Source organism: Paroedura picta, chromosome 9 (genome assembly GCF_049243985.1).
Source record: "Paroedura picta isolate Pp20150507F chromosome 9, Ppicta_v3.0, whole genome shotgun sequence".
Lineage (NCBI taxonomy): Eukaryota > Metazoa > Chordata > Lepidosauria > Squamata > Gekkonidae > Paroedura > Paroedura picta.
Window position 1 is genome coordinate 31,319,576 of NC_135377.1, and position 24,943 is coordinate 31,344,518.

The 24,943-nt window shown below is 37.8% G+C and overlaps 1 protein-coding gene across 12 annotated transcripts in view; it reads left to right on the forward strand.

Annotated features, from left to right (window-relative positions):
• EYA1 (EYA transcriptional coactivator and phosphatase 1) overlaps window positions 1–24,943 on the forward strand; it is a 111,698-nt gene that overhangs the window by 65,660 nt on the left and 21,095 nt on the right. For 9 of the 12 annotated variants that reach the window (XM_077352166.1, XM_077352167.1, XM_077352163.1 and 6 more), the window contains one exon: window positions 11,943–12,032. The exons of the other annotated variants lie outside the window; for them this stretch is intronic. In XM_077352166.1, the coding sequence (XP_077208281.1) occupies window positions 11,943–12,032 (90 nt within the window). The remainder of the gene's footprint in view (window positions 1–11,942; window positions 12,033–24,943) is intronic. 12 annotated transcript variants of the gene reach the window in all.

Genomic DNA, 24,943 nt, shown 5'->3' on the forward strand with positions numbered 1-24,943 from the left:
GCTTGTCAAGCAATTTCCCAACTGGTCGGTTCTAGTATTGGCGAAGTGTTCACTCAAACAAACTCTACAGGTCTCCTGCCCACTGGCTAGAAAAAAAAGCATAGTTGTTCTAATATCTAAATGGGGCAATAAACAAGATCCAAAAACTATCAGCTTGTATATTGCTTCCAAACTCTACAATAAATTCCTATTGATAAAAATGGAAGAACAGGAAAAGCTAATCAGGTCATTTACCCTGAACAAGCTGGTTTCAGAAACGGCCAGTGTACTATCTGATATTTCACCACCTTGCCACAGGGTGCATCAAGAGCCCTACTAGACATCTTTATACAGCTTTTGGTGATCTTGCAGCTGCTTTTGACTCAGTGGATAGAGAAAGACTATCTAAATTGGCAAGTACTAACACTGACAAATGACTTCTGCATCTGATACAAGAATGCCACAGTAATGTATCTTCTAAAATTAGACTAGGCATCTCATGCTCTCTGGCAGAAAGTATTTGTGTAGAATGAAACGGGGTTGCGTTCTTGTTCCTCTCCTTTTCAATCTTTATATTAATGATGACATAATTAAGAGACACGCAGGCCCTGATCTTTTTTCTTTCCTCCCTGGCCCACAGAATATTTCAGTCTTCTTGAACATGGCTTGCTTGGTTCTTCTGTTTCTAGCTCACATTAGAAGCACAGTCATTATTGTAAAGAATAGCTATTAAACATTAAATATTCATATACCAAGGTGATAGCCTTTGGAACAAGGCAATGCAATCTGTGTTGGTGAATAGACAACTTCCCATTCCTATTGACTGGTGCAGAAACTTCAAATACCTGGGAATCACTTTCAATGACACACATTTAGAAAATACAAAACCTACAGTCCTCTAGACCAGTGGTCCCTAATCCCCGGTTCAGAGACCGGTCCCAGCCCGTAGATCAGTCGGGCTGCAGCTTCTCCTCATCCTCCTCCGCAGCTGCTGCCTCGGGGGCTGCCCTGCCACTCTGCTGCCGGCTCACCTTTGTTGCTCTCCAGTGGCAGCCATGGCTGGGCCTCCCACTCGGTGTGGCACTGCACAGCTCCCTGCTGGCAGCACCCCCCAGTAGACAGCAGGAAGTCAGGGGTACCGGCGGGAAACAAGCAGAGCAGGGGCTCAGGTGGCAGCAGCGACGTCTGTCGGACAAAGACTACACCCCCCCCCCCCCCCAGGCCTCAGTAAAATTGTCAAGTGTTGACCGGTCCCCGGAGATAAAAAAGTTGGGGATCACTGCTCTAGGCAATGGGTGCCATTCTAAAATGCTACCACTCTAAAGGGGGCTTCCTGATAAATACTGCCATAAAATTGTTCCAGAGCAAGAAAATCACCAAACTCCTCTGTAGTGTAAAAATATGGATTGGAATGGTACCATGATTGTTAGCCTGGAGAAATTAAAAATCTTTTCCTCAAAAAGATTGTAGCACTACCCCCAAATACTCCAGCCGCCTGCATGAGAGCTGGACTGAGATTTCTGTCTATTCAGGCACATGTGCACATAACCTTACTTAACTCTTGGCAAAAATTGAGGAATGCTCCAGCTAGTGAACTCTCTAGAATTGCATTCACTATTTCAAAAAGATTCTTCATGGCTCACCAATTCAATAAATTATCTCTCTATATAAATTGCCTAATGTTGTTGATGGTGCTTCCCAGACCAATTTCAATTTCTGCACCAGAGAATACGCACATTATTTCAGGTACTAAATTCTCTCCCTGGTTTAAAGTAACTAAGAAGGATTGTTCAAGGGCACACTATCTGACCAACTTTTACAAACTTTGCTCAGTCTTCATATCTATTTTATTTCTAAACAGTGCAAACTGCCATATTTTCAGGAAACTATATAAAAAAAAACAGTTGATTAGCATCTATGCATTCACAGGGCCTTAGAACTAGAAGATTTATTTCATTACTTTTTGGTATATACACTTTATTCAGCTCCAAAGCAAAAATACTTAGATATTATTTTTGCTTGTTTATGCTCAAGCACCATAATGGAGAACGTTTTATTTCTCCTTGCTGAGGAATAACCAATAGTCTTCTACAAGGCTGCCCTTTATGAAGGCTGCCCTACAAGCCTTCTAGAAAATCTGATCCAAATTAGTGTTCAAAGACTATGCTAGCAAAATGTTATTCTTCTCTGTAGCGAGCTGGACAAATGTCCAAAGGGCCACTTTTATTAAATGAATTTTAATTGTTACAGAAACGTAACTTTTAACATTATATGGTAGAATCCCATTTTATTGTTTTGTTCTTTTTCTGTATGTAATAAAATCAAATTGAACTTGATCAAGGAACTTCTTAATCATTGCCCCTAGTGTAGGATAGCAATCAGGAATGTCTGTAAACCAAAGATTTTGGCTTCAGCTCAGTGTCACTTTGTAGCTCAACTGGTTCTTCTCCCACTACCCCAACTTCCTCAGTACACCTAATCTGGAATTTCCACTGAAAGAAACTCCTCAGATCACTCAGATATAGCTTGATGAAGCATAAAAAAGGAGATGCCGAATTACTGCCCTGTATCTACTTTAGCATTTCTGGGGAGAGTGATTCCTGGGGAGAGTGGCTGAGCAGCTTTAGGTCTTCTCACTCAGTCATCAGGCGATTCATTCTATGTGGCCAAGACAGCTCTGATCACCTTGGTTGATGATCCCATATTCTCATAATAAACACTCCATCTCTCTTCATTTAAAAAATGATCTGTTTCTCAAATAGGTTTTTAATTTTGCCATAGTTGACAAGTTTATTTTCCCATTCTTCTAAGCTTGGACAGACATTGGATTTCGGTTTTGCTGCACAGGTGATTATATATAACATTTTTACAAGTCCACCACATATGGTAAAAAATTCTGTCTATATCTTGACATTTCCAACATTCTCCTTTATAGTTTTTATTTATTTTCTTAATATTCTTTGGAGTAATGTAATCTGAAAAACATTTTATACCAATTTACTCTTAGGGTCTTTTTACCATAGTCATAAGTATTTTACCATGTCATAGTCATAGGTATTTGCTCTCTAAAATTCTGCATCCATTTCATCATACATTTATTCACTTGTTCACATGTTTCAAACTGAAGTAATAACTATAATAAATGATACCATTTTGTAATCAGCTGTTCAAACACTCATCTCTTATAGCTCCACCTTCTATGTTGATGATCTTCCTTAATCTTGAAACTGATTAGTAATATAATAATCATTGAATATTGATTTGTTCATATCTAATATTGGCAGGACTTGAGTTTCCCCTGAGCATTTGCAATATTACCGTATTAAGAAACCACTTTTATTTCTCGTATTCTTTTCCTGATAAGCTTTTATTGGGAATGTAAGCAGAAGGTTTGGAGGATTCAGTAAGTTCCAGTGTGTGAATCATATTTTCAAGTCCATAGTTATATAACACTTATGTTATGATTATTTGGGTTGATTTATTTGTCTTTGCCATTCTGTCAGTATTCTTATATAGGTTACAAATGGAATTAAAAATATTTTGGCAGTACATTCATTTTGATTGCTGAAATTCTACCAGCCATGAGATTTTAAATTTTTTCCCATCTATATGTCTATTTGTATTAATTTGCAGGATTTATTAGAACTATTTGAAAAGATTACAATTTTGTCCAGTCATGTTTATCCCCAGATATTTAATAGGATCAGAGGCTACTGTGCATTCTGTACTCATTATAATATCTTCTTATATTAAGAATTTCATTATAATCTTATCTACTTTTTGTTAATTTTAGATCCTGAAAGGGATCAAAATTTTTCAATAAGATATGCAGATCCCATATTTCTTCTGTATGAATTCATTTTTTAAAATTCTTCCAAATTTTCTTGTTTATTACATCATCTTGTAGTAAAAGAGCATAGTTTAGATGCCATCTTTCCCTTAGTCTTCTGTTCCATTGACAAACTATTTCTTTATAGTTATGATAATAGTTTGGTTAAATCTCTACTTTATCTAGATTTATTGTAAGACTTTTTGATACCCCACAGATGTCTATTCTTGAATATGTCTGATGTCTATTAGAAAAAGTATAAAATGTCTATCATTTGGATGTTTAATCCTCCAGGTGTCTTTTAATTTCAGCATTTTAAATTTTGGAATACATTTTTCAGTAATTTCCCAGGTTTAGGATTTCTAGATCTATCCTTTTTTATATATATAAAACTTTGTTCATGTATCCAAAAATTGTTATATATTCATCTTAAAATTTTAATATAGTTTGAAAAAATTGACATAGATTGGCATTGTTGCTATTATATACAACTGGAAGTCTCATTTTTAAAGTTAGTTATCTTCCCTATGGATCTATTAATTCGTCTATTACTTTTGTGATTTTGTTATATGAATAGCTACTCTACACTTTTTGTTTAGGGCTGAAGCAAGATATTTATTATTTATAATATGTTCATGTTTTATCTTTATGTGGTTTTCTTGTAGGCATAAAATAACTACATTTTGCTTTTTAAGTTGGTTGAAATTTTTCATAACATTACATAAGAGAATTCATTCCATCAGTATTTACTGATTCTCTGGAATTCTCAAGTTGTGGGAACAGACCTGACACTGAAACAGAGTTGCTAGCTTGGAAATATTTTTTTATTATTATTATTATATTTATAAATATCTGGAGATTTGAGTGTGAAGCCTCTGCAGGGGGAGTTTGGGGAAGGGAGTGAAGTTTGGGGAAGGGAGTGAATTCAACAACATTTGATGTCACAGAATTCATCCCCGAAAGCTGCCATATTATCCAAGGGAACTGCTCTATGTAGTCTACAGATCTTTGACAATTCTAGGTGAATTTCAAGCTTCACCCAGGGGTTTGCCAAGGTTTAACCAGGTTTGAGAGTATACAGCAGCAAATCTTAACTGGATAATTTAAAATAGTGGTAAAAAAATAGTGTTAATTATTTTTTTTGGGGGGGTTGCTTTGTGCTTCTTCCATTGTTTAATTTCAAAAGTAAAATATACTAAGACTCTTCTGCTTCTCTTGTTATTAATATGGGAATCATGACTTTTCTCAGGAATTGCACTTTTGGAAATTACCATTTAATCCCCCCTCAAAAGGAGAAACTCAATCCTAAAATTTTACCATATTGATAGATTCCTGTAAATGCAGATGATTGAGATGCTTGGCTGCCTAACTACTATGCATATCCGAGGAAGATTAGCAACCATGCAAGCTTGGTTAAAATATTAAAATGTGACTATACAACTGAATGCAACAGAGCTTTTCTTTCACTGGAAGGATTTCCACCTACCAGACAAAAAAATGTTCATCTCCCCTTCTAACTGCAGTCTAATATTCTCAAGTAGTATTTCAGGGAGCTTTTTGGGGCTGCAGTAGAAGGAGGCAGTAAGAAAGCTCCACTGTGCAGGTATGAAGATGTTTTGTTAAATACAAGCCATGGTTTTACTTTGAGTTCTTCCACTGTTTAAATTAAATACTGTGCTGGACAGGATACTAGCCCTCACCCTAATTACCTTTGTGTATTCTGTTTGTGATTTGTTGGTGATAAATTATGGAATTTCTTTATATGTTCAGAGACCTTGTTCTTGATTTGACAGGCAAATTCAGATTACCCCAAAGGAAGGAAATATATCAGTTTTAAAAATCTTATTGGGTACTTAAAATACTGGAGAAACCACTTCACTATTTTACCACCTGATTCTCCTACATATATAAACCAGATTTCAGTCTTTGTGAACTGTCATGAACAGTTTTTCTCTTTTGAAAAGAGTAGACTTAGGCATGATGAATACTTCAGAGTCCCTTATTTTTACGCATGGTTGCCAGCCACACATGCAAATAGGTTTCCGAAGTGTAACTTCAGTAACATATGGAAAAAGGCAGCATGTTAGTGCGTGCCGAAACCTATATCTGTAAAAATTGAAATATTTAAGGCTCATTTGAAAGAAACACTGAAATAATGAGTAAAATTAGAATGATTAAAAACAAGAAGCTGGACCTATGATATTAATTGGAAAGGGAAATCTCATCCAGCCCTTACACCATTTTTCCCATATGTCCCTATTTCCCCTCACTCCCCAATGGCCTTCCAGCCTTGCTAGCCAGATCTCCAATCAGCTGGACATCAGAGAGGATGGAAGAGGATTGAAGCAGAAAGTACATCTCAGAGAGGTAGATGGGAAAGCAGTGATACTCTATATTCTTGGTGCTTGGGAAAATGGTGGGAGGGCTTCTGGAGTTCTAGCCCTACTGGTAGACCTCCTGTTGGCACCTGGGTTTGGTCACTGTGTGACACAGAGCGTTGGACTGGATGGGCCATTGGCCTGATCCAACATGGCTTCTCTTACATTCTTAGGTTCTTATGTTCTAACCCCTGCACTATCAACCAGCAAGCAGCAGCAATAAGAGGGTTTCAAGGAGAAAGCACAGGAGAGTCTTCAAACCTTCTCTGTCCCAGCTCACAACTGATAGGTGTAAGTGTTGCACTTGTCTGTCATCATCATACCTCCTCCCATTCCAACTCTCTTAAGTATTTGTTTTCTTATCTTCCTACTGCTGCTATCTTCCCTCAGTGCTTTTTAAAAATCTCCCTCAGAATGCTGACCATGTTCTTATGTGACATCAGGCTGTATTTTTCATTAAAATTCTGTCTTAGAAAGTTTTTTAAAATATTTTTTTAACTCTTCAGATTTTTCTGAACACCAAGGAGTTTCCCTGGGTTTATAGACAATCCCTCTGATATGTACATGGGTCCATTATGTAGATTTTTTATCCACATTCTAGCTTTTCAGAATTAGATATAATGATACTGCTATCTTCACCTAATCTGTGCCAGTCATTGAATTTAATATGTGGATCACTTGATCATTAATTAGTATTAATGTGAACTTAAAAATTAAAAAGGAAAATAATGTTTTACATATGGAAGTCCTAAATGCTACATACTACATGCTACATACATCGCTGTAAATAAAGGGTTAAAATATAAACTGCTCTTATTCTTATGCATTAAGAGAGTGAATAAAGATAGCCCAGAAGATCTTTCACAGAAGTTTCAGAATTAAATCCCAGTATGTAATTCACATTCAGCAACCAACAGATTAAACTGATGTTGCTACACTGGTAACTATTAGCTTAATGTTGAAAAATTCAAATTCTTAAAACCACACTAAATGCAGTATCAAAATCAGATGTGTAATTATATTTTAGAGACAACTAAAAGACACAGTTTGATATCTGAAATTTCTCTATAAACATTGTTTTATTTTAAAAGAAACATGTTCCACATTATTTCTTCGCTTCATGAGATTTACATTGTATGGAGATTCCATCAACTGATTTTTCTCATTATCTTTTTTCTTCCCATAATTAAATTAACATAGTGCAGCTCATTAACCATTTTGGAGGGGTCTCTGGTTGCAGAATTAACTGGCACAAAATAGGCTTTTCTGCTAGTACAGAACTCAAATAATCTGATTACTGGCAATTCTATTGGGTCTCAACATAAAATACCTGGGTTTTAATTGCTTAATTCTCTCAATGCATTTGTGATTAAGTTTAAACACAAAATTCATGTTACCCCTAAAGAGTCTGTTTTAAGAGAACTGCCAACTTGCTACTCCACAAAAATAATTTGATAAAATATACAGACCTAACCTGGAATATTTAAAACTCAAATTTCTTCTAGTCAAAGTTGGCTTCAGTCTTCCACATGGAGCCTACTGTAATATTTATTTATTTATTATATGTATATACCACCCTCTCCGAAGGCTCAGGGGAGTTCAGTATATAAGCTCTTGCTAGGGAATGTGAGGCATTGGTTAGTAGATAATGCTAACTATTCACCTAGTTGGGCACATTTAGAACTAGCAAAATAATAGGTACTTTTTTCATGGCTGGGTGGCATTAGGTTAATATCATTTATATTATCAATATAGCAAAGGCATGGTTGCCTACTCTATTACAATTTGATTTCAATTATTTTCCATAAGGATGGATACAAACAAAAGTATGCCGTTTGGTCCAGTTCATGGCAAAACTACAAACGGAACCAAACTGGTTAGTTCTCTGACAAAAGTTTCATTTGTGGGCCCTGCAAATCTTATTTAAATTGACCACAATCCCTTTTAATGGGTTTTTTGAAAGCAGCAAAAGCAGCTGAGTGTCAGGAACACTCCCAGCTGCTCATCTATTTCAGGTCTTCTTGTACAGTCGCCTTAAAGGGGAAAACTTCCTTCTGTTGCCTGGTGATTCAGGAATGGCCTCCTCCTTTCACATGAGTAGGCCCCCACACCTCCCATTGGAACTTACACAGGAGGCTAGTGAGGGTGGAGGCTGGAAAGCAGAAGAAGGGCATCCAACTGAGGCAATTGATAGAGAAGATGAATATGGTGAGCCACACCATATTAAAAGTCCTTGGAAGTTCATTAACGTGGGCCCATCACAGACTTCAGTTCCTGAATCACAGATTATACTTCATGGTTTTATTCATTCACCTGTCTATTTGTACATATTCACATTCAGAATTAATCCTATGGTTGGTTTTGGCGCCTAAAAATAATGTGTTTGAAAATGTGCACTTTTTGAGGGATATGAATTTTATATGTATGTTTCAGCTCTAATAATGGATAATTTAGATATTCATCTTGCCTTATGGAAGTGAAGGGTGCCAAACTTTGATTAAAAATACTAAACCCCTTCAGGGGTACCTTGGGGGGGGGGAACTAGCTATAACCTAGTATATATGAGTTATGGCCAAAGTGTATTGAGAGAGGTCAGGGAAAGGATGTAGTAGGGTTTCAGTGGAACCTAGAACAGAGTTCTAGGTTCATTAGCTTTTAATACTGCAATACTGGCTAATATTTCAATGGAATACTCTTGCTGGCAGCCCCACTACCGTCAAAAGATTCAGGATCTTGTATATCTGTCAGGTAAATTGCTCAACTAGATATTCTCAGGCTTGCAACCTGTTGTATAGGATGGTTTCCTCAGTCTGTTGGTTGTCACTTCCATCTATCCCACCTGTATGTGCTTCTTCCAATTAAAAGATCCAGTTTTTTTGAGCTGACTTTTCTGCAGGATGTCCTAGCCTTAAATCATGTCCTTAGTTATCACTGAGTTTCACTATTTGCTAGAAACAAAGGAATTAAATGAAAACTCACTTTGAAAATATCATCAATTACCTTTGTAAAAAAGGATTGATTTATAATTATGGTTGCTTTGTATAGAATATTTTGTGTATGTTTTTCTGTGTTGAGATTATTTCTGTGCAGGAAAAGAAATGTAATGTGTGAAGTATTCCTGAATTGCAAGTTTTCTTTTTTCTCTTAATTAGTGGTGGGCTGGGAGGGAGGAATTAAAAGGAATTATGCTGTGACAGGAGCTTTTATAACTATATTTTATTGTTGGTTTATGGAGGTTTCATTGTAAACTACCACAAGCTGGCTTTGTCCAGGAGTGGCAGCAAATTAATTAATTAATTAATTATAATGTTAATTCTTAACATCTGTTAATTAATTTTGTCACATCAGATTTTAATTTTATGTGTACGTGCAAATTATTGTTATCATCTGTGGCCATGCTATGTATTTCGTGGAAGACAGCCAAATATTAAGGAAGACAAAAGATCTTGAAAGTTCTCTGAACAGAACCCAATAGGAGCAAAATTGGGAAATAGTATTTATTGCTATAGTGTTCAGTTTCTAGTAGTTAGTTAGTTTATATAATACAGCGCTGTGGCCAGATGAAATATTTGGCAATATACAATGTGCAAGAAAAATGAAAAACATTTTGTAAAAACAGAGTGAAAAAAAGTATTAAAAATTAATAGGTATAATTACAGATTTAAAAAATTGTAATAAAACTCTTGTGAGCCTCTTGTTGCGCAGAGTGGCAAGGCAGCAGACATGCCCATGAGGCTGGGAGTTCAATCCCAGCAGCCGGCTCAAGGTTGATTCAGCCTTCCATCCTTCCGAAGTCGGTAAAATGAATACCCGACTTGCTGGGGGGTAAACAGTAATGACTGGGGAAGGCACTGGCAAACCACCCCGTATTGAGTCTGCCATGAAAACGCTAGAGGGCGTCACCCCAAGGTCAGACATGACCCAGTGCTTGCACAGGGGATACCTTTACCTTTTATAAAACTCTAGATTACTATTGGTTTACTTCAGCTGTCTTGCTCATGTGCGTCTAGTAGTGGCTATAACAAATGAGCCTAATATGGGAAGGGAAAAGACTGCTTTTCATGCAATTTGCGTAATACAAATTACAATGAAATATAGTTCATTAGTTTTATCTCATCTATTTGCCTCCCTACCCACAAAATACTAGACTGCCCAGTATAAATTAACTCCAGTAAAGATTTTAAGAAGGCAGTTTTTAATATAATATAATATAAATTTATAAATTAATTGTTTTAACTTATCTGTTCCACATAAAATATTTCTGGTAAGGCCTTGGAGGAGGAGCGTGTCTCATGGCTTAAGTGCCATTCACCTACTCAGGGCAGCTGTCCCGCCCCTGAGTGCCTCTTCTTCCAACCAGCTTGCCTGTCTGTCTAGCAGCCAGCCAATTGCCTTCTGTCCCCCACCTCTGACCACCCTCTCCTCCTTCCACTACCCTCTGAGTCTCAGAAGCTGCCAATCCCTGCTGCATGAGAGCTGCCACTGACAGTGAGTTCCCTTCCCAGGGGCCTGCAGCCTTTCTAGGTCCTGGGGGGAGGGAGAGGCCATCCACAGAGTTCTTCCATCCCCACCCCCAATTCCTGAATGCAACAGGCTTGGCCCCTAGTGTAAATTATATTATTTTGTATTTATATATCTTGCTGTTACCCACCCTGCATCAACCAGGAAAGACAGGCTATAAAAATAAAGTCGTAGTAGAAGTTGTTATTTGTGTTCATGACCTCGAAAAGACATTTTAAATTATATATAAATGTTACAATAATATTTTAGCATTTTGTTGCAGTTTGTTGGTTAAAACATATAAAAATAATATTAAACCCAATACACTGAACACATTCCATATTTATTAAAGTAATTTCTGCAGAGTGATTAAAGTGTGTTGCATATTAATAAGAAGCTACAGCCTTATTCTGTGTATGGGAGGATACTAATTTTGGAATCAAGAATAGAGCTGATATAAGAAGGTAACCATGTTGATCTGCAGCAGAACTGCAATATTCAAGTCCAATCATCACCTTAGAGACCAACAAAGTTTTCCGGTATGAGTTTTCAAGAGTCATATCTCCCTTGGAATCTACCACAGCCAGTAGTTTGTGTATCTGACCATAGAGCACATTAGTTTTTGAATATACTAGATCTATACACAGAGTTCTGTGTTAAATCCATTTATTTTCCCAACTGTGCTCCAATATTCTGAGAGTCTCTTATCCTGCTGCAGTTCTACAGAGAGGAGTGCACACATCTACACAAACACACTACCTAGAGCCAGAATCTACTGTTGTTTGTCAGGAAACAATGGTTCATAATGGATTCTACTATGGGTGCTTTTCATCCTCATTTCCAATTATGAACATTTCACAAGACATCTCACAAGTTTAAAAAATGTTGAACTAAGCTGTTTTGTTAGCTCCTATCCACCCCAATCCCACTGTAATGTCTTTCTTTCATGTTGGAAGTTTTCACAGTTTGAGGTGAGTTTCAGAAATATGGTGTTGGCTCCCCATATTCCATCTGTCCAAATGTCCACTGAAGTGAAGTTTCTTGGTGTAGGAAGTTAGTCAAGCAATATCAGCTCACATAGTGTTGTACTGTTTTACATCTGCAGGTAGTATACTAAGAAAGATACTGTACAATTTATACATTTTGGTTTTATTCAAATATTTACTCACGTTGGAGGGGAACATTTTGTTTTTCAGTGTAGATGTTTTCCTTTCCGGCTTATACTTCCCTGACCATACATTTTGTTTCTTTTTGAGGATCCTCCTACTTCTGTTTCACTTGGATTGAGAATGGAGGAGATGATTTTCAACCTGGCAGATACACATTTATTCTTTAATGATTTAGAAGTAAGTAATGATCCTTTTAGCAGAAAAATACAGAATGTATTTAATATTGATTTCATGAAATAATTTAAATTGTCAAAACTGTTTGAATATGCTTGCTGTACTCACTGAATATATACAGTTATACAAATTTCAATTATCATTTGTTACTCTCATATTTTAGTGCTTTTAATAACCGGACATAATTATTCAGTGCGCGTGCCAGCTATACATATTACAATGTGATAGTTTGTGCCGGCTGTTGCATATTAAATGTTGGCTTCTTAGTGATCATTAGTGTTCTCCATTATATCTCATGGTGAGGAAGCCGTTACCTCTGAATCCAGGGGAAATCATTAATGTTGCATAGGCTGTCAGTCTCAGTTTATTACTGCCTTCTACTTCTGCTTGTTATGCATAAGGGTTTCTTTGTGAGTCATGCATATCATGTGGTGTGGTGTGGTGTTAAGACGTGTGGCCATTTAGCACATTTACAGTTGATCATTTATTTTCCTTTGTAGCTCACTGATGCAAGCAAGGTGGTTTTTGCAGGGAATGGTCTTTACAGGAACCACTTGATTTCATGATCAGGGGGATCACATCTTGTTAAAACAGTTTCCACATAAGCTGAAAAATGAGTTGGGCCTTTTCCCCAATCTTTTTGTGGTAGTGCTTTTGTGAATTCATCTTTTAACTTTTTTTTTCTGGATTACTGAGGGCAGCTTTCAGTAAAGTGCCTGTCTGTTTCATCTTATAAAGAGAAAAGTGATTTCTGTTGATATTTTCATTTTTAAAAAATATGAAAACAGTCAAGCTTTGCTCCCATCATAATAAAGGCAGCTGTTTATTTAAAATCCAACCATTAAACAAGCTTGTGGCAACACTGCCAACAGGCATTAATCATCACATTGTTGTTTTGTTAGAATTTATAAATGTATGTTATTCCAGACAGGCAAAAGAATCCAAAAGATTCTTTTGCTGATCAAAGTTAATTGGCAGCAATTGGCCTTTAAATATTTCCTGATGTTTCCTTTTCTCAAAAATCAAGCAAAATACACCTTATTTAATAGATGAGCCAATATCATTTGAAAAATGCTAGTGTGTGACGAACCTTAAATGTGGTTTCTCAAACATCTGTCCTATATTTTGATTTCTTTTCATCTGTGAAGAAACTACTCACAGATGAATTGGCAACTTAAGAATGTAATAAAATTATTTAAATGTGCTTTATTTTTTCTTCCATCCCTCAGTGAAATATTTCTTTCTTTTACATATAAACTACAAAATGTTATATATTGACAAGTGTTTTTAATAAGACAATTTAATGTTAAAGGCATGTATTGTTTAGTACAAATAGAGTAATTAGTGAATGCTGTGCATTGGATTGCATATAAGTGCTTATTTTTCAAGGTTGTATCTGTTTTCTGGTTGTGTTTAATTTTATTCAAAGGTTGAAAGTAGTATCATATTGTTCCTATGTCAGTTTCTAGTATTTTCATTTGTTTTTCTCAACCATAAACATTCACAAGGAGATATATAAGAACTTATAATGGCATGCAGCAACTACTGAAAGGGAATTTACCATAAGTTTAGTAATTGTGACTGAACACTGGCCATGTTCCAGAGTAGTGGTATGATTAATTCAGCTTGTGAAGCAGGGTTTTGGAGTTGTATTTCACATCTAGTAACTTCTCAATCCACATAGACTATTGACTTTTCAGAAATTTCAGAAGTAGCTTAGGATGCAGTGCAAGAGTCCCACTGAATGTGTCCAAAGTAGTTCTCTGGGTTAATAGCTTTTTAATTCAAGGTATGAGCTTCCATGTGCATGGACACTTCTTCAGATACTGCTTATAGCTTGAATAAAACTTTATTGGTCTTAAAGCTGCCACTGGATTCAAACTGTGTTCTATAGTTTTAGATTCTCTAGTTTTAGATTCTCATATGTACTTTGGTTGGACTTAATAGCTTCAATGGCATTCCTAGGGAGAAAGGGCTCAGGTTTTCCATGGGGGAGGGGAGCTCTCCATAAGAAATAATGAAAGATGGCTAGTGGAGTTCCCTGCCAAGTCCACATTGCTAACTTCTGCTAGTAGAAGTAGTAAATAAATACTGTGATCACTTACTGTATTATAATGAGAAAGGGAAGCAATGTAACACTGCAATATTATTCCTTATTTTCATCATATATTGAGTTTAGTCTTCAGTAAATTATTTCACATTATTGTCACTCTTTGACATCCATTGTTGCCCCCCTCCCCAAAAAAAGGGTGGAAATGAAATAGTCTAGGTCAGGGGTAATCAACCTGTGGTCTTCCAGATGTTCATGGACTAAAATTCCCATGAGCCTCTGCCAGCAAACTCTGGCAGGGGCTCATGGGGATTGTAGTCCATGGACATCTGGAGGACCACAGGTTGACTACCTCTGGTCTAGGTAATTGTTGGGAATAAATAACTCATTTCAGCTACATAGTAATGAGCTTGCTGAATTAGCTCAGAAGAAAGTCTGTCCATTACTGTTTCAAAACAGAGGGGAATGCATTCTTTATAAAACAGTAATCATTTTTAATTTGCAGCACCTAGTAGGTAGTGAAAATTAACAAAATATTTTTTTTTCTTTCTGGAAAATGCACACAAATTGCTATACCTAATAAACTGAAGGAAGGGGGAGAGAATATTCCCAGACAACTAATCAAAAATACCTGAAAATGCAATATGACAGTTTTTAAAAAGTATGCAGTGATAATGAAAAGTGTGAGCAGATGTTTTAGACTTGAAAACATCTCCTGTTCACCAGATTACCTGAGTTTCCTGCTTCTTGCTGGGTTATGACAACCCTCTTTATTAGAGTATTTTGGCACATCTGGTCTCAGACAGAACCAGGAAGTGTAGATGTATGAAAAAATGAAAAACAATGGTATGGAAGATATTTGAGCCTCTCAAACCTCTTAAGTAGGCTTGTTTTCACTGTTCACTGCATTATAAGGAAAGCTTTGAGGCAGTTTTGATTTAACTATCCATGGGATAAATGAAAGGGATAAATCCTCCTTGGTGCAACACAGTAATGAATTCTGGTCTCCTCCTTCCCTTCACATTCTTCCCACCCTCACAACCCATTGTACTACTCCAAAGCATATATGTAGTAAAGTCAGAGATATACATTTCTTATCACCATTTAAAGTTCAGAGTGCACTCTGCTGCAATGAATAAAACCTGTGGCTGCTGTGATGTTTTCAACATCAGCTTCCTAGGCCGCCTGAAAGCACTGAATTATGTATGGATTAGCAATACAATATATCTGACCTTCTGGATTGTCAACTGTATTGCAAAAGACTGGTACCTATCCATATACATCCATGTTGGCTTCTGCGGAGGAACTCTTTGCCCGCATCAGTGACTTCTGGTCAATATGGAATACATAAATTCTACTTGCAACTATTTCTTCTTACCCAACAATGCTTCCTTCAGTTTTCTTCTCTGGTGTTCCCCTCCTGCCATGTTTAAAACTTCGTTTTTTAACATGAAGGATCTTTATACTTGTACTTGCCTGAGAAGTACAGAAGGCTAAAATTAGGATAAAAAAAAACCCTGCCTGGTGCATTCATCTTCAGTCACAGACAGTGCAAAAAACTTATATGAAGAATTTTTCATCTAATTTTTATCTTCTAATATGCTTATGCCTCTAGAATAATGTCTTACCCTACCCTAAAGTAGATGGTAGCCTTTTTAAAGAGTCCACAGTGTCCCAAATTTCCTGAACCCAAAATGTATTCCCCACAACTACACAGCAGCTGTGGTGAATAGGCATTAAAACATAAAGCAGAACATGTATGAGCTTGAAATACCACCAAAGGGAGAGTAAGGGTTCCTGCCTCCTCTCCCCCAACCATTTCCCACACTAAAACAGTATAGTGCGGAAGTTTTCCCATTTTTGCTGCTTCCCATTTGTGCATTTTACATATCTAGAGCAGCAAGAAAGAACCACAAGAAAATAACTCTCCAGTGTGAAAACCTGGGGGGAGCCATCACACATCCCCCTCCCCAGTGTGAAAACTTGGGAGAGCCCACTCACATCCCCCACAACTCACATTTCATTCTGAGCCCAAACAGCCTCTTCTTTGCTTTTTAACAGTACATTTACTGCAGTGCATCATTTTGTCTTGGCAATTTAGCCATTATCTAATTTTCAAGAGGAAAAAATCAAAATCATCAAGTAATATAACTTTGTAACAGAGCAGACAAACATGTACCGTATTTGCCGGCGTATAAGATGACTGGGTGTATAAGTCGACCCCCCAACATTTCCACTCAAAATATAGAGTTTGTTATATACTCGACATATAAGACTACCCCCTCTTCCGCACACCTTCCACACACCAAATAAAACGTAAAAGAGCATCAGAAGGGGGGGAGAGAGAAAGAGAGAGAGAGAGAGAGAGAGAGACATAAAAAAAGAAAAGAAAGCAAGAAAGTATGCTCGGATTAGTGATCCCTTCCCCCCAAAAAGGTGAGAGGACAGGGGTAACTCTCTCTCTCTCTCTCTCTCTCTCTCTCTCTCTCTCTCTCTCTCTCTCTCTCTCTCTCTCTCTCTCTCTCTCTCTCTCTCTCTCTCTCTCTCTCTCTCTCTCTCTTTCTTGCAAGTTGAGGCTGCTTTTGGCGGCGCTTCTATGCATTGAACTAAAACAGCTTCCTCTGCTTATTTAACTGCAAACAAAGAGGGAGCGAGCAAGCAAGCAAGGAGTAGCGTTCCCTGCGCACCAAGCTTTCAGGCCCTAGAACCAGGCTGACCGCGTTTGGTCTCTTCCTGAATGGGGGCGGCTTCAAAACATTAGAAACCGCTAAAGAGAGGGGGAGCAGAGGCTGGCACCCCCCCCCCAACATCCTCCTTCTCCACTCCTTTGCCACTCGCTCACCCGCCCAGCCCTTTGGGAGCTCTCTCTCTCCCCCTCCCACTTCAGAGTCATATATGGGAGAGAGGGCCCATCGCTGCCATGGCGAGGTGGGGCGTGCACGCAGGCACAAGTTTAGCGGACCCAGCAAGTTCCGAGCCGGGAGGAATTCACAAGACAGCAGCAGAGTTGCTCAGTCCAGTCGGGGGGATTCTGGTCACCTTACACTATGGGCACCGGGCGAGCATTGGGAGGCCATGGGCAGCTATATCTATCCCAACTGAAGTGCACCCAGCGTATAGGACGACCCCCCCCCCACTTGGAGGCATGTTTTCCCAGGGGGAAAAGTTGTCTTATACGCCGGCAAATACGGTAGTCACTTGACAGCTATGGCTTCCTAGCTAAACTCAAGTACCTTGATCGTTCTAAATTTTCCTTTTGATTTCTTACCCAATTTCTATTTGTCCAAAAGTTCCTTTTAATACATTTTTATTATTCTTTTCTATTTAAATACATGAGATGCTGCAGGGCACATGCAAATGCAGCATGATGCTCCTGTTTAGCTTAAGTTCCGATGAACCAAGTAATATGGCAGTTTCATAAACCTGCATATTCACAACTATGTTTACTTGAAAAATAATTCTTATTGTTTCAGTGGAGATCTAATGCCAGAGATGGTCTTTTATTTATTCATCTTACTTTTCTGTAAATTGTTTTATTGTTTTAGCTCAAAGGATATATTAGCAATGATTTATTTTCTGTAAAGAATATCTGTCCCGCTTAATAAAACAGGGTTGGGGTGGGATGAGTCCGGGATCAAAACTCCTGGATTAGCCCCAAAGCCCTGGACTGACAAGCGGAGCTGACTTATATTAAATCTGACCATTCATCTATCAAGGTCAGTATGGTCTACTCACTGTTGCAGTGGCTCTCCAGGTCCTAAGACAAAGGTATTACACATCACCTCCTTCCTGGTCCTTTTTATTGGAAATGTTGGGGGTGAATCTGGAATCTTTGGCATATCAAACAGATGTCCATGACAAAGCCATGGCCCCACCTACTGTGGAACTCACATGCAGTTAGAAGTAGTGCTATAGATTGTAGTATAAGAAAAGCCTTGCTGGATCAGACCAGTAGTCTATCTTGTTCAGCAGTTAACCTGGAGGGGAAACAAATAGTCTGCTTCTTAGCACTGGTATTCAGAAGTTATCTGTCTCTGTGTATGGAGGTTCCCTTCAATCACCATATCTGGTGACCACTGGTGGACATACCATGAATCTGCCTAATGTTTGTGTCCCATGCTTGTGGAATCTACTCGTGATGAATCCATACTTTAACTACTTGTTCAGTAAAAAGTTATTTTCTTTATCTGTGCTGAATTTATTGCCCATCAATTTCATTTTAGTTCTCTCTATTCACTTTATCCATCCCATGCATGATTTTATAAAGCTCTGTCAATCTCAGGAACTCTTCACTGTTTCTCCTCTCCAGCTACTTCCACAAAAGTTCATGCTGAGGATTGAGGGGTGTCTCATAACCAAAATGGTTTAAACATGGAGGATGCAGTGAGGAGTAGGAACTTGGCAAAATTGCCCTTATACTCACTGACAGAAGTTGGTAGAGTAAGAGAGATAGGCAATTTTGCCTGATTTCCCTTCCTAATTGCAGCTCCTGGTGCATCATGACACTTTATCCACAGGGCTCACAAAATCTGTCATGGGCCTTTTGGAAGTCATAGGGAACTGTGGTAGAAACTATTTGCCTAAGGTGGGTATGTTGATCACATGATTTCCTGGATCATGTTGTTCGATCTTTCTGAAAATGTCCATGCTTGACATCACTCTAAGAGTCACTTTTCTTTTTGTTAAACCTATCTGGGAAGCCTCTTGTGGCGCAGAGTGGTAAGGCAGCAGATATGCAGTCTGAAAGCTCTGCCCATGAGGCTGGGGAGTTCGATCGGGAGATTGGTAAAATGAGTACCCAGCTTGCTGGGGGGTAAACGGTAATGACTGGGGAAGGCACTGGCAAACCACCCGTATTGAGTCTGCCAAGAAAACGCTGGAGGGCGTCATCCCAAGGGTCGGTGCTTGAACAGGGGATACCTTTATCTTTTATCTGGGGAAGATTCAATACCTTTTAAAAGGTATGAGGAAACTCTGGTTGGAATCTCTTCAGATCTTGAAAGCTCAGTGGTGCATTTTCTTTCTTTCCTACTTCAAACAAAACAGAATAGAACTCCCTGAAGGGAAGAGCAAGATGCAAATGCACTGAATAAATGTATAGCATAAAAATTAATGAGTTAAATTTCAAGATTATAGTTACTAGCTACCACTTTTTGCAACTTTCTTGAAGCTTTCAAATTGATAAACATAATTCATTACATTTGTATTCTCAGAATAACTTTTATGCTATAATTGGGGAATACTGAATTGTAAACTCTTCAGAAAGCATTAAAGTTATTCTGAGAATACAAATGTAATAAATTATGTTTATCAATTTGAAAGCTTCAAGAAAGTTGCAAAAGAATAAAAGATTTCCTGAGCACACTATTTTTCCTAATATTAGCCTGTAATCTTGCAATAAAAACTATTTTATTGAAATGTAGTTCTTCACAGCAAGAGTATATTTGATGTCAGTATGAGAAATTATTTTGTGCAAGATTGACTCAGCAGGACTATCAGATCCGAATAAAAGGTAATAGAACCTATAGAGTTCATTGGCAAGAGCCAAAGACACATCACTGATTGTCAAATAACAAGCCACTCATTGTAAAGGACTGAATTTAAAATTGTAAAGGACTAAATTTAAATTATGTTAAAAATCAAAGACCATTAACCTGTTTTTGAAATAACTACTTGAATATCCATATTTCTTTGGACAAAGTAGTGCTTATTTGAAAATCACACAATCTAAAAATCTGTGTAGTCCTTTGGTTCTAGTTCAAGAGCTCATGTCTCTGACCCACCTAGATTAATTAGGTTGCCAACCTCCAGGTCTGGCTGAAGATTTCCCAGAATTTCAGCTGATCTCCAGATGACAGAGGAAAATGGCTGTTCTGAAAGGTATATTCTATAGCGGTGGTCCCCAACCACCGGAGCGTGGCCCGGTGCCGGGCCGCAAAGGCCCTGGCACTGGGCCGCGGCTCCCTCTCTCCGCCCCCCCCGCAGTAAGAAACTTACCAGGCCGCAAGCTTGCAGCCCAGCAAGCTTCTTACTGTGGGAGGGGGGGAGAGGGAAGCAGGGCTGTGCATGCGCATTTAAAGAACAGTTTAAATCCATGCACAAATTTCTGTGAATTATGTTTACTTTTAATATGCCAGCTATGTTTGTATTGTAATAAACTAGCAAGAAAGCCCATTGCAAGCATGAATGGACTGGGCACTAGGACCCAGGGGGCACCGGGAGGTGTAGATCTCTCTTTCTCTGTCTCTCTCTTGCTGCATGTCTCTCGGTGTGCCCCGCAGCAGGTAATGAGGGCTTGTGTTCAGTCTGGCAGGGCTCTGTGTGTCTCTCACTGTCTCTGGCACGGCTGAGAGGAACGTGGCTAGCATCCAGAGAGGGAGGGAGGGAACTGTAAGGGTAGGGCCAATCAGGGTGCAGCCAGTGTTGCTGGCCGCACCCTGGTGGGTCCTATTCCAACTCAGCCGGACAGCCGGACACGTTACACCCTCCAGGCTGTTTCACAAATATATCGAGGAACCGTGGATATGGATGATAAAGTAATCCTATTTAATGTTTATTACCTATAAGAAGTTAAATACAAAGTTAGAATTTATCCATTTTCATTACATTCTTGTTTTTTTATGGTAGTATCCATAGTTATTTCCTCTTTTTTCCTTATAACTCTCATTGTGATGAGACTTAGGCTGAGAGAGGGTGCAGCCAGTAGCTTCATGGGATGTCTCCCTTACTGGTATACATTTATCTTCACTGTTTGGTCTGAGGAGGAAGTTTTGAACTTAAACGGGAAAGGTTATTATAGGCTATTGTGCTTGTAATATATGCTGAAATTGCATTTTGCATGTAATTTTCATGTTTTGGTGGCTAATATCAATAATATTTTTATATTAAAAATTAAGAAGCATGGATAATATTTATGTATGTAATTCACAACATTTTGTAAAGAATGGTATCTGAGAAAAGAACCTGAACCAAACAATGTGCCTATAGGAGATGTACCTCTGTGTGCAGTTTGCTGAGAAAAATCTCGACCTTTCATAAAGAAAAGGGCAGTTTTTTCATACACTCTGATTTCCGGGGCCCTGCATTAACTTTTACTTGACAAGTATTGCTGTAGTAATTTGTGTGAATATAATCTGTGAAGGGCCCATTCCATAGTTTTAAATGGAAGTATTTTGAAACTCTTCAAGGTCAGTTTTAATTCCTTGACTGTTAATCCACAAATTGTCAAATGGAATGAAATGGATTTCAAGAGCCCTCTTTGTTCTCTATATCTCGTGCCTGTCCCACAGGTAATATGCACCTTTCTGTACCTTTTGCACAGAATAATTATTGTGGGAAAGTGGAGGAAATGTTCAGGTCACAAAGTGCAGCCTAGATAGGGATGACAGGTTCTGCCAATTATGTGCCAGTATTGAGAACCTGCGAACCATAGTCTCTCTCTTTTCACATGGATTTATGTTGTGCGCTAACAGGAATTTTGTGATGATAGGTTAGGCAGTTTGCAGAAGCATTTAAGCTTTTTATTATCCCCAGCTAAGAGGCAGCCTTTGGATATTTGTAAAATAAAGGAAATGCAATTTTAAACGTCTGGACTGTTTTCTTGAATATAAAAATCCTAATTTCTAAAAACTTAATCCGTATTAAAGTCAATAAGAGATGAAGATTAGATATCAAGCCTAGTAACAATCAAAAGTGTAGTGTTTGTCTTTTCCAAACTGTTTTTGGTAAACAGGGATGCGCTGTGGTTCCCTGACTGTACTCAAGGAGCTCTTCATGCTGATTTCTTTTTCTTTGCTCACTGATCTCATCCTCTCCCAAGACTCTATTCTTCCTTGTACTTAGCTACCTTTAGTACATTCTGCCAACTAGCAAGAGGCAAGACATACTATAACTCCTTAGAGGAATCTTCTTAGTTGTGGCATGCACCTATGAAAGTTCCTGTTACAATAATCCAGTTAGTCTCTGAAGTGCTATGAGTACATACAGCCAACAGACATAACCATGTTGTATGTGGTGGCTGGTTTAGGACTTTCGGATATTTACGGTTGGGATATGAAGTCTAGCCAACTTTTTCATGTGGTCAACCAAATTTTAGCTGAAGGTACAATCTGGAGCCATTTCTGTCTTTTCTAAACCAGTTGGTTTATAATGTGGCCTTTGCAAGCATCCCCATGCTGATTCAGAGCTGAAGACCACAGTATATTAAATACATATCTAACTGCCTAATCAAGGGGCTATATATCCTTATTTGGTATCAGTTATACTGAAAAAATGCAGATAGGACAACCACTGAAGAAAATTACTTCTTGAAAATGGGACACATCTAGAGATCGTTTTGTTTGGAATCTTCATAATAAAAGAAAAGAGACAAGTTTCTCATTTTGCAGATCTTTATTCTGTACAATTTAAAAATTATTCCTATATTTTTGAAACACTTTATTGTAATATTGTCTGTTGTTATAAGCCAGGGACGGGTTCTTTTTCCTTTGTTGTTTTCCATGACAAGGCAATTTATGCATATGCAGTAAGAAAGTCCCAGGTGAACATTCCTTCTTTTTAGCACAATTATCTGCAGGAAACCTCTAGTAGTATAGAGTTTTCATACTAATAGCCATAAAATTGATTTATAATTAAGTGTATTATTAAATAAAAATATTACACTGAAACAATTATCTAATTGTACGACTACTATTACTATTGCTACTATGGAGAGCCAGCTTGGTACAGTGGTTAGGAGCTGTGGCCTCTATTCTGGAGAACTGGGTTTGATTCTCCTCTCTTTTGCATTCAACCAAGTGACCTTGGGCCCATCACAATTCTCTTAGAACCCTCTCAGCCTTATCTATCTCACAGGGTGTCTGTTGTGGGGAGAAGAAAAGCAGACAATTGTGAGCTGCTTTGAGACTCCTTCAGGTAGTAAAAATTGGGGTACAAAAAAAAGTTATTCTTCTACTACATCTATTGTATGTGGCTTTTCAAAGACTGATATAAGCCGTATCTGATCCAAAGAATTTACAATCTAATTTTGACAATAGGAAAGATAACAAAAGAGGATGTAACCTAATAGAAGTTATACAAATCAAGCTGTGTTTCAGCTAGAGATTATTAGGTGTATCGTTCAAGTTTCTTGGTGTTTGTTCTTAGTCACATGTAACAGGTTATGACCATATATGAAATGATTCCGTATAAACAATTTTATTGTTTCTGGAACAAAATAAAATTCACATTCCAAACTTGTGGTTCTATTTTTGTAACTGCAGGGAATCAGTGTGTGTGTGTATGCAGCTTTAAAGTCTTGTTCTCACACGTATTTGAACCAAATTTCTGTACCATGGGTTCAGTAAGGGAAAACGAAGCAGTGAGGATAATTGCATAGTGACAGATATGAGAGGAACAGAGAATCTACTGATCATTTCCTGTGAGTTGGCCGTCATCCAGCAGGTCTCAAAGGACGCCCTGATGTAAAGGCTGAGGGAAAGGGCTAGTTCTGAAGGAGTGTTTTTTTCTCCGCTCATTTTACTTTGTAAAGCAAATCACTGAAACAATTAGTTGACAGCATGGTGTTGGTTTTCTCACGGTAAATTAGAAAGATTAAGCAAACATGGAAGTGCATTTTAACTATAATCAGCACATTTGGAGCCATGGCCTATAGAACTTTAGCATTCTCAAAGGATATATTTATAATGTTATTCATATAGTCCCTTTTCATTAAGTGCTACCTTGTCCAAAGCATTTATAAGCACTATTCACTCAAAGAATGAATGGTGTGACTTGGTTTTACCTTTTGATTTCTAAGGCATCTAGATTTAATCATGACATCACAACAGCTGATGTGTTTTTGGCAAAATTATGAAAAACTGTTGAATTAACAAAAGCTTTGTTCCTTTGATTTCCCTAAACTTTCCTTTATAGTGCATTTAAATGTTTTTAATGAAAATGTTAGCTGTATTTTAACAATGTATTAATTACTATGTATTTTATATTGTTTTAATCCTTTAAGCTGCCCTGAGCCTCTGGGGAAGAGCATCATAAAAATAGAATACATACATATATACATACACATTAAAATATTTTTTTATTCTCATGGCACTTGAGCACCTTGAAAAGTGACCAAAAATACAAAATAAAATGTAGATGGTAAACACTGCTTTGCTTTAATAGTTACATATGAACTTTAGCATGGTTAGTAAATTTGCAGTTTAGTGCTTGATATTCGTCTTATACCTAAATATAAATCCATACAGGTATTTAATTTTAGTTGGTTACAAATAATAGTTGCTAACTTCCATGTATTTATCTGTGCAGCTTATTCATTATAATTTCCCAACTTGACTCTTATTCACTCTAAGCTGCAAGAGAATGGAATGTTGTGAAAGAAATATTGGCTGTGTGTAAATATGAATAGAAGAGTATTGTCAAGGAACTACATGGCCAAGTACATATATGCTACATATCAGTAGCAGACACCACTATAGTTAGGATTGCAAACCTCCAAGTAGGCCATGAAGATTTCCTAGAACTACAGTTGCTCTCCAGGTGACAGAGATCAGTCCCTTTGGGGGAAAAACTCAGCTGGTTTTGAAGGTAGACTCTATGGCGTTGTGGACCTTCTTGCCCCAAAACCCTGCCCTCCCTAAACTCCACCTCCAAATCTCCAGGAATTTCCAAAACACAAGCTGTCAACCCTAACCATAATGTTTCAGGATGGAAGCACCCATTTATCATCCACTTATTCACTTTGATGGGCAAGCCAACTGCTAGTACCTCCTCATCACTTTAGGAGAAACTGCAGGCACAATCAACTCCCTTATTCTTGCCTGCCCTCTGACTTCACTTTGTGTGTGTTTGGTGTCTTTGTTCTCTC